At 32.3% G+C, this 10,918-nt stretch overlaps 2 protein-coding genes across 4 annotated transcripts in view; one reads left to right on the top strand and one right to left on the bottom strand.

Annotated features, from left to right (window-relative positions):
• The window catches only part of LOC128183350 (uncharacterized), a 32,411-nt gene extending 28,616 nt beyond the window's left edge, over positions 1-3,795 (top strand). Inside the window, exons 20-29 of the mRNA XM_052852324.1 lie at positions 10-345; positions 579-741; positions 826-1,010; positions 1,577-1,788; positions 1,938-2,031; positions 2,140-2,248; positions 2,348-2,559; positions 2,659-3,010; positions 3,117-3,316; positions 3,405-3,795. Coding sequence (XP_052708284.1) covers positions 10-345; positions 579-741; positions 826-1,010; positions 1,577-1,788; positions 1,938-2,031; positions 2,140-2,248; positions 2,348-2,559; positions 2,659-3,010; positions 3,117-3,316; positions 3,405-3,695 — 2,154 coding nt within the window. The 3' untranslated portion in view covers positions 3,696-3,795. The remainder of the gene's footprint in view (positions 1-9; positions 346-578; positions 742-825; positions 1,011-1,576; positions 1,789-1,937; positions 2,032-2,139; positions 2,249-2,347; positions 2,560-2,658; positions 3,011-3,116; positions 3,317-3,404) is intronic.
• Positions 1-9,100, bottom strand: part of LOC128183351 (hemagglutinin/amebocyte aggregation factor-like) — a 42,771-nt gene extending 33,671 nt beyond the window's left edge. The window contains exons 1-6 of one of the 3 annotated variants that reach the window (XM_052852326.1): positions 8,913-9,100; positions 8,554-8,786; positions 8,180-8,314; positions 7,889-8,012; positions 5,816-5,871; positions 5,348-5,639 (exon numbers count right to left, since the gene is read on the bottom strand). In XM_052852326.1, the coding sequence (XP_052708286.1) occupies positions 5,862-5,871; positions 7,889-8,012; positions 8,180-8,314; positions 8,554-8,786; positions 8,913-8,953 (543 nt within the window). In that variant the 5' untranslated portion in view covers positions 8,954-9,100 and the 3' untranslated portion in view covers positions 5,348-5,639; positions 5,816-5,861. Of the gene's footprint in view, positions 1-5,347; positions 5,640-5,815; positions 5,872-7,888; positions 8,013-8,179; positions 8,315-8,553; positions 8,787-8,860 lie in introns of those variants that run through there. The other 2 variants (XM_052852325.1, XM_052852327.1) reach the window with 2 other exon arrangements.
• Between the last annotated feature and the right edge of the window lie 1,818 nt (positions 9,101-10,918).

Genomic DNA, 10,918 nt, shown 5'->3' on the forward strand with positions numbered 1-10,918 from the left:
TTTATTTAGGATGTAAAATTGGATTCTGAGATGACACTAAATAGCGGAAGTGTCCTCTTTGACGGAAAAACAGAGTTCAAGTACTCAAAGGATGAAGATAAGGCAGTGGTTATCAACTCCAGGATCGAAAATATCTCCACATACTCTAACAAAAATTATACTCTTAGTTTTGGAGTTCGACATGTGTTTAGCAGTGTGAACATCCAACTTCAATCACATGTTGGAATATCCGATAACAAGTACAGCAGTGGGATTAACGTCGACTATCTAACAGCAAAACGTATGAAGAAAAACTTTGCTCTCATGGGAGAAATTGACAGCCTGCGTCGCCAGATGAATGTTGAGGTATGATCATTTGCACTCAAATTCAAAGACACAAGAAATTATATATGGTGTTATTTTAGCGTCGGACAATTTTATTAGTAGCTGATATTAGCATTTTATTTCAGCAATGTTCGGTATCCGCTGTGTGTCAGTTTGTAACGCGGTAATATTACCAGTTGTAAAGCTAAGGCCAAATGTAATTTTGATTTTGCAGTTGCCTTGATGGATATTACTATTTTTTATTCATGGTTTAGGTTGTGTCACCGATTAAATCAATGAGGATGTCCGGGAAAATCGAAACCAGTCCCTACAGACTAAGTTTGCGAAATGTGTATGATGACTCAAATGAAATCAACAGTCTGATCACGTTTGATACTGAAAAGAAATTAATCGAAGCCCAAACAAGCTACGACATTGGTAATTTTGTTTTCAAAAAATATTTCGATTGATAACTTGAAATAAAATTTAAAGGCAATACCTATTAAAGTCTTATTTTTGTAGAGAACCCAGCCAATGTTTTACATTTTGTTGCGAAATATGTGAATGCCAGTGCCATTCTCGCTGAAGTGTACAGAGAGGAAAATTCACGTAGAATCACAGATAGTTTGTTTGCAATGAGACTGAATACCTCGAGAATCCTGCACACACGAATTCATTGGAGACCTACCATGATAAATGACTTAAAGGTAACATTATAGCAACTGCATTATTGTTTTTTAGAAACAAATAGAATCATCCACTATTACGAGTAAGGGGTTGTGAGTTTTCACCGAGAGAATAGGACGAGGTTTTGCCGAGTCTTAGACCCTGAATCTTGGCCCTAGGATGGAACTGCACTGTCCAACTTTAGTATATAATAAAGAGATATTTTTTCGGCTTTGTTATACATCTGAATTTTTTTGTGATAGTCTTCAAAAAATGTCTTTTGCTTTATCTCTCCGCGTTCTAAATATAGTGCATTGGCAGAAGAGAGCAAACAACATTTTTTTCAATGAGAGTTAATTTATTGAATCAATTAGCCAAAGAAATTACGTTATGGATTGGTTTATTCCATTATTTATCATTTCCTTATAGTGGACACTATTTTTAACGTTTACAGCGGCGTTGTAATGCACAGTGTAAGACAGAAAAATTATTCACTGCTGTCTCACACTAGGCAAACCGGTCTCACTCCGGTGATAATGCGATAAAAATGCATGTGACAGAGACATGAAACAGAGTTGATTAATATATCAATATACAAATTCTACAGGTTTCTGGACTTGGCAAAATTTCCCTGTATAGCAGAAAAATGAACACTGCATTCTCTGAGGTTGCCGATGCTGTTGGTAAAGAGTTAAACTCCAAGTACAATCTCATCCGAGAAGCTGCCAGTAATGGATACAGACCATACGGCATATTTCTTGAGGAAATGATCGAAGAATTAAGCAAACGTTTTCCTTCTGCTGACTTTACAATGTTAAGGTATTGCACACAAGGATATTCTCTGAGGTCAAAATCTAAATTAGTTTTCAGATCATTATGCAAATATTCATGTGAAATAATCATGATGTTTATTTTGAATTTGAGATCATCTATGCAAAAAATCATTCACACATCTTAATGTATTTTAGAAATTTGATTAAAAGCAACAAAGTCCAGTGGCAATCCTTTCCTGGGAAGGACAAGTACGACTTGTACGTTGAATTTACAAAAGAACTGATGACAGTAAGTGCTTATGTTTATGTAATACATTTTCATACTATTTGACCTTTAGTCTATAGAAAGTTTAATACTAGTAACTTACCAATGGTGAATCGTCTGCTTGTTTTACAGCTCATTGAATCTAGAGGAGGATATTACTATGCAGAACTAATGGATGTAATTGGACAACAATTTCTGGAGTTGTCTGCCTCTTTAGAATCGGCAATGAAACATTATGAAGGTACTTGTTCTGGCGATACGTGAATATCCAATATAATATGTAGTTTTGGTAATTGTGTAATGTCAGATGCATTTAAAATCATTCTAAACGTACTTGTAGACGCAGTGTCGAGAATTTCAAAAAATCAACTTTCCGAATACATTGGATCTAAATACAATTCACTTTTAAAAACTGCCACTGAATACCAAGTTCCAGACATTGCTAGTCAATACACAAATGCCATCTACGATGTCAGAGATCAAATTTCATCAAGAATGAACGGACCAGTGTTGGCAACAATTAAAGAGGCCGCCTGTCAAAGCTACCACCTTGTAAGTTATTTTTTCATTTGAAGTCGTGAATGTTTCGAATTTATAAAATAATCATGTTGCATGATATATAATACAAACTTATTCTTATTCATTTTATAGGGTTACGATGCGTACAAATTTTGGGAAGTAGAAGAGAATATTAAATCGGTAATGAAGAACATTTTTGAAATGATAAAAAAAGACATCGAGGAAGAGTTTTCTATCCTGAAAAATTCCGTTAGTAATCTTCGAAATTCGAAAATCACAGTATTTGATCTGAAATCAGGAGAATTGCAAATGGACACTTACTTACCAGTTTCAATGACTTCCCTGCAAGAACTTCCCAAATTCTCTATTTCAAAGTTTACCAGCAAACTTCACTCCTACTTTCCAAAGTATAGGAACAAAATGGGATCACTATCAGAATACATTCCAGATTCAGATGCCTCCAACTGGGTTCCTCCCTTTAAAGGCAAGTTTGATATATATCATTTTTGTTTTTTATGCAAAGGGGAGTTTTTAAAGATTAATAATTGTTATGCAATAGAAACAATTAAATTGCGTCTTCTTTCTTTTAGCTGTTGCCTATTTAAGAGGAGACCACTTCACAACCTTTGATGGCAAGGAATTTGATTTCTCAGGAAAATGTTCTTACGTTTTGACACGTGACTATATTGACGGAAACTTCTCGATCATCATAAACTACCATAGCAAGAACAAAAAACACCTTATCATTACTACAGCTACAAAAACACTGCAGATAGCTCCAAATGGAAAGGTAAACTAAAAGCATTTTATTTATTCTTCCTGTAAGTTTTTGTTTGAATCACTAAAAGAACTAAGATTGATTTATGGGTTTTTTTTAGCTACTCGTTGATGGCAAGATCACCAGTGCTCCCTACCAGTCAACTGAATTGAAGATTGTTCAAGAGGCGGAATCTTTGAACGTGAACGGTCGTGGGTTCTCAGTTAAATACAACATCCCAAGAGATGAATTGAAATTAGTTGTCAGTGGTTGGTACCATGGAAAACTGGGCGGGCTTTTTGGAACTAACAACAACGAAATTTATGATGATATGATGACATCATCGCGTCGCACTGTGGTCGATGTTGATCCATTCGTCAACAGTTGGGAAGTGGACAGAAAGTGCCGTTGAACTAGTGACATTTTGAGTAAATAACGAAATTCATTTGATTAAATGCGATAAATTTCTTTCTGTAAAATTAAAACCAATAAATGCAATTAAAAGCACAAAAGGGTTGATTTGATTTTAGATAATTTTAAATTCAAATTTGATTGGCTGAATTTTGAATCACGATTATACCCAACACACATTTTTCCTGTGTTAGAATATACTTTATAGTCTTCGGTTTAATTCTACACCAAAAGTTTATGTATTATTTCATGTATTTTATGTAATTTATGTATTTATTCTTCATCAAAATCAAGATTAATATTCCAAACTGCAATGAATACTTAAAAATAGAACGTTACACCATTAATAGTTTACCGATAGCCTTTTAAAACAGAACTTTTTTTTTTATTTCGATAAGTATAATAATTGAGCTACATTTAAAAAGAATTTATGCATTTAGTTCATTTATTTAATTTGTCACATGGAAAAGTATAAGGAAGACCTAGAAATATATTCCTAAGGCATATATAGAATTTATTTCAATTCAATTCTTTATTGTTTTAAGCTTTAATGAGGCTTATCAGTATAACATATTTATAACTTGAGGTGGCAGTGTATTTACTGAACTTGTGCACGTACAAAGAATAAAATATACTATTAAAAAATAGACAGATTGAGAAAACCTAAAAAAGCAGTAGTTTTGGATAAAAGTGTACACGTGTTTAAGCGTTCTATAAAAAAGATGTAGAAATATGGCACACAGGTTTATAAATGTTAAAGGTTAAAAAATGTTTTTGCTGAATACAGTTCAATCTCAGCTATGTTAAGGGCGTCCATAAAATAATAGCGATATTTATCACATAAAATGTTAGCCTTTGAATAATCTTGATATTCTATTCCAAAAAATGTTACTCAAAGTGAGATTTATTAATATACAAATTAGATAATTCGCTATTGCATGAGCAATTGTAGGGTCTCTTGGAAAACCCTGTCACGTGGTGCTGCTAAAAAATTGATGAAGCAGGAAATATACGAAAAATGCAAAGTGCAAGGGCGTAACATAAAAAAATGTAATTATTTCTGTTTCTAACTTGTAAAATGACCATCTTAAATTTCGAAAAGTGCCGGAAGCTTGAAATATTCAAGAAAGAACAATTATTCAACATCAACAGTGTATGAACAGAAATTTGCAGGGAGTTCCCACAATTCATGCTTATTAATGTGAAATGCGTAGCGATTTCATAGAGCTCCCAGCCCTTTTTGATATAATGGGGATATAATGGTAACACATGTAAAATTTCAATATATTTGATCAATGCCCTTGCACTACTGCATTTTTTCTGACCCATTTCACTTTCGACGTCATTTGCGTGAAATTCAAACGCAGCACTGACTAAGATTATGATTTTAATTTTCATTCATAAAATGATTAAACGCTGTGAATGTCTTTAAAATAATGTAAGAATGTTGCTTCTAATCACAGCAGTTATCATTATCAAAAATTGTTAAATTGGAAATATGAATTCATCTGTTGTCCTTACTAATAACTATTGATAAAAAGGCGGCGGGGGGGGGGGGGGGGAGGGGGTTAGTTTGTGATTTGCACATGTATGTTTCATAATGATTAATGTTACTCTGCTGGTAAATAAATAAATAAAAAATATTATTTTATATATAATTAATTTTACTTGTAATTGTAATTAATATTTTTGTAATGGTTAAAGAAATATCAATATTTATCAAGACTTTATTATAATAATCAACTTGACAAATACAATGTACTATTAATAGAGATTGCTTTTCTGTGACATACTGTTCAACAAGACTAGTGTTTTCTAATTTTCAGCATGATTCAGTCATGATGTGGAATTTATGGAAATTGACCATTCTTCTGCCTAACTACATGTAATTCTCCTCTGTCTTTTTGATGTAAGGAGGCAGTGCAGTTGATAGGAAAATCAATGCCTGAAATGATGAATATTTAATAATTTCATATTTAATTTCAATAGAAAAAAAAGTTCAATGAAAAATATTATGATAGGTTACATTATAGTAATATCATTTTAACCCCCACCCTCGCCGACAAATATACATGAAGTTAGCGAGTAAAAGAGTAATAGAAATATTTTTAGAGTACCTACTTTTTTATCAACACCCAAAAAAGTGTCTCCAGTGGATCATTTACTGCTATAAAACCCTGAAAATTGAATTATGTGTTATACTTAGCAAAATATTGTGCTGAAGATAACATGAAAATAGAAAATTACTTCATTATTGTGCATTCTAATAGCAGTTTTAATTTCATTAATATTACAGCGGGTCTAATCAAATGTTTATTCTTTGAAAGAACAAAATATGATATGAGTGAAATTTTGCTCCCTTCATTCGCCATTTTTTAAAGTCTTTTTGGTTATATATGTTATATTTTAGAAGAGTTGATGTAAAATATATTTGTCACCTATTCATTTGATTTATTTGCACTCACTGGCAGTATATGACGTCAGAAGTGACGCTATTTCTATCATTCAATCAAAATCAGTCAAAAATTGACATTTTCCTTATCTTTTTATGAATGGGAAATATAGAGCGCATGCTTGAACAAGGAAAATTTTTTTTTGTCACTTATTAGCCTTGGCTAGATACATCTCTGATTAAAATATTTTGTTTGTTCAAGCGTGCGCTCTATGTTTTCTGAAAGATAGACTGCCTAAAAACAAGCTGTTTCATGTTTAAGATCAATTCTATGTAAGAATCAAAATTCGGTGGCCACGCATAGTCACGGATTTTCTTCATACTTGACAATTTGATAGACTTTGGTGAATAAAAAAGCCTAACACTATTTTTTTGTTGCTATGTGGTCCCATTGCCATGGTAACCGAGGTTAAAGATGTAAATTTGGCATTTTAATGCTTATTTGAGAAGATATTGTGAGTAATGTGCAGAACTTGGGGTTTCCAGGGTAGAATATATAATTAAAAATAGTTGTCATTTTTCAAAAGAAAGAAAAAAATTCATGGAGAAACCCATATTTTTAGAGCGTTTCCATGGTTACTAAATAGAAATTTTAAAATCTGTTTTCTTCATCTAATTTGAATAAAAAGTGCAAATCTTGGATTTTTTGGTAAACACTACTATGATTGTGCAATTAAAAAATTAAATATGAAAATTGAGAACCGTTGCTATGGTAACAAGCTTAAAAATAAGGAAAATTATAATATTTTTGGAATCTTTAAATGGATAGTATTCACTTATAATGAATAAATATATAAAACCAAATGGTGAGAAAAAATAAAGTATGTCCTTAACTTTAATGACACTTGAAAAAAATCTGAATTTTTCTAAAAATAACTGCCGTTGCTATGGACTTTTCAAAAAATAAGAATTTCTGTGTGATTTTTTACGCAACTTAATTTTCCATAGCAACAACACTTCTCTGTTGCTAAACAAAGGTTTTTCTGGTGTATAATGAAAATTTAGATATATTTTTACAAGTTCAAACTAAAACAATTGCAAATAAATTCTTAAATCAGGAATGAAAGCATATCAATATAATCTTCAATTTCTCAGTTTTTCTAAAATTTGGCCTTGTTGCCATAGCAACGGATGTCAATTTTCATGATAAAAATATGTAATGCATGGACATTGATATGAATGTAAAAATTTAACAGTTTCCCATTTGGGCTTATTAAAAAACCGCAGAAAACTGATTTCAAAAATTTGTAACGGTTTCCATGGTAACAAATTAAAAGTATTGGTTTCTCCATCAATTTTCTTATATAATTAAATAATTGAAAATAGGACAAAGGCTGTTTAATGTGTTTGATAGCTTACATTAGTGGGCAAAACCTTCTAATATAGCTTCAAACTTGGTAAGTTATGCTGTTTTCCCATCTTTAGCCTCGATTACCATGGCAACGATTACCCCCAGCAACCAACTTTTAGTGTGTTTTTGTGTTTTACACCTAGGTGTGTCCATGTATGAAATATAAGGAAAATTGGTGACTATGCGTGGCCAGACCCTTTTATAAATCATTGATTCCTACATAGAATAGATCTTAAATCGTCTGTCCCTGTATAAAAGAAATGAAAGTAAACTAAAAATGAATTTATTTATCAATCGTCGTTCGTATTTTTACAAGATTGCACAACATTGCCACAATAACAAATGAATCCCAGAAAGCTAGCATTTATTAGTACATGTATTTTATACTTACTCCCTGTGGTTGTCGTGAATGCTGAACACACCTCTGATGACGTAACCATATGGGACTTGGTAGTCGACATCGGAATCCCAGTTGTTCACATAACCAGTCCTGTGGCAGTTTCTGAGGTCAAGTCCTTACAAAACATTCGACCATGATAATATCTTTAAATTATAATTCAAATGATATTTAAATGTTTCTATTCATATTACAAAGGCAAGGCGTCAAAGATGAAGAAAAAAATGTGTCGACAAATTTTATTGCATTAAAATGGTCTTAAAAAAAGGGAGTAAAATGATCTACCTGACGGAGGGGAACAACACCTGAACTTGAATCTTCTGTCTTCATGGTGATTGTTGTGAATACTATGCATGCCATTTATATAGCCTTGGTTTGGACAGGTGTAGAGGATTGATGCATCATAATCATTGACATAGCCTGTAAAGTATAGAGGTACATGTACATGTATATGCATCCGATGCGAAGGGTAGTTTACATTGCTTAACTTCGGACGAACATTATCACATGGAAAATAAAATATAGGCACAAATTTGCAATACAAAGAACCATTACAACGTTTACCATTCTTAAGATACATCGAATAAAAGTAACAACAATAAAAATCGTCAATATTACTAAAGGCCAATGCAACACTGAAAACAAAAATGTAACATTACCAGACCAACCGCAGGTCACTGAACCCGTGGCGGCCGGAACTTGTCTGCAGCCAAGGTCGAAGCGCCTGTCTTCTTTTTTGTTGTTATGTTTTGATTTAAAACGACTAAAGGCGAACAGGTATGAAGAACATTGGACGTCGAGTGGCTCATCGAAATCGTTATCCCACCCCGATACTACCACGGAAATCAGGAACACCAAAAACAAAGGTACTAAAGACGTCATCTTGGAGTACCTAAAGATATCAAATTACAATTTAAATGGATAAAGATGTCTTATGTGTAAAAATAGTACACGGTTTACTCTTACTTTTATTGCAACCAACTCCAACTGTCAAAACTCGTGCAATAAATTAGCAAACCTTGCATGATCTTTCAAAGGAAATGTAAGGCGGAAATCCATAGAAGTTTCAAGAAGTTTTTTGTCCAACTCTTTTCCAACGATTGTATAGTAGGCGGAGTCAATCACTTAACAATACTTGTCTTACCCCCACCCTCCCATCTCCTTTTAAATTAATATAAAGACGTATTAATTGTTCATTAGTTATAAATAATTATCCATATTTTCTCTGATCATCTTAGTGATATAGAATTATTAGAAGTATTTTAATAAGTATTTCTCCATCCTGGGATATCCATTAATTCCAAGTATATATAAATATATACATAGAAGTACTTGTATGTTAAGGGGGACGTCCGGCCTTCTTTTACATAAGTGGACAAAAAACCACTAAGTAGAAAAACCCACTTTATTACTCTAAACTGTTCCTAGTATTGTACATGAATAAGAATATTCACAATATTTTCAGTGCATTATATTTGTAGTATTTACCGGTATATCGTAAATCATTTGATTCTAATACAATACAAAAAAACACTCAATACTATAATCATTCTTGTAATTTTGAAATTTTATATTAATTATTGCTATCGTTTTGTCGTATTTTGTAGTCTTCATGACCGAGACGAGACAGAAAGAGAATTTTTGAAGGAATACATTAAGGGTTCACTCCCTTCAAACTCAACATTCATGAATTTATATTGGAAACACTTAGCATCACACTTGAATAAAAACCTGCAGACTTCCCCCAGTCATGTTTCTACAGCAATAATGATAGCGAGTCTATAATCTTGAGGCTTTTGTGATAGTTCCTGACTCATTCATTTATTTCAATCTCAACACCATTGCACAATGGTACACAGAGATTATAATGATACAATATGTGGTATTTCTTACTTATTAATTTAACAATGCATGCGTAAGAGAGAGAGAGAGAAAGAGAGAGAGAGAGAGAGAAAAAAAAAAACATATACAACTCTGACTCGTTAATAGAAATGTGAAGTATGGGGGTCCTTGAAGACGGACTCAAACATACAGTCAAAAAGCTTTTTAACATATCATTTGGTTTTTCTAAACTCCAGGTCTATTTAAAGGGGTATGATCACAATTTTGGTCAAATTCTATTTTTCTGTGTTTATCATTTACAACACTTTAGGAATGCATTTCTAATAATCATATGAAATTTGAGAGTCAATCGTAGAAATATAAGCAAGATACAGGATTCACAATTCTCTGTCATGTAAACAAGGCTTGTGTCCCGTTTTTGTTTACATAAGTTCAATTTAACAGTAAAATAAATCTTTTCAAGCTGATTTGTCTATCTTCTTTATAGCATTGAATGACTTATTTTTGACGTCGTCGTGCCAATAACTGCCGTCAGGTGAGCAGACAAATTGAATAACGCGCGTTATACACCGTGTCAGCAATGAAATTTTTTAATTGTCTTTGATTTTAACAAGTTTTGACTGGTCAGTAATGCATTGGTTATCTTCTTATGAATATTCTAAACATTGTTCATTCATACATCTTTGTTATTTGTTTTTTTTTTAAATTCAGATATAGGTGCATTCAGTATAAACATGGAATTAAAAGTTTCATTTTCTGGTTATTTGGTGTATGTGAAAATGGCCAAGAAAATTATGAAAATAAATACCACACTATGCAACACACTTGAGAAGCCAATTAACCCCGCTCAAAGTATATATCTCCCCAAAACAGGAGCACAAATCTGTCAAGAGTCAATTATTTATTAAAACAACATGTGTGATTATTAAATTGTTACTTGTAACACCTACAGTAATCATAACAGTTTATTTTGTGCTTTGAAATATTAATCTGTAAAACTTGGGGCTCAAAAAGCTGGACTAAAATTTGTAATCTAGCAGCTACAGAAGTCTTTGGGAATAGGTGATCTGGTGAATTTAAGATTCATGAACTGACAGTGAAATAGCAAAGTATGCTAAATTGTGTTTTGATGCTTATTGTTAATATCTTATATCCTAAACATACAATTTACATTGAGCAAAT

This window comes from Crassostrea angulata, chromosome 5, assembly GCF_025612915.1.
Source record: "Crassostrea angulata isolate pt1a10 chromosome 5, ASM2561291v2, whole genome shotgun sequence".
NCBI lineage: Eukaryota > Metazoa > Mollusca > Bivalvia > Ostreida > Ostreidae > Magallana > Magallana angulata.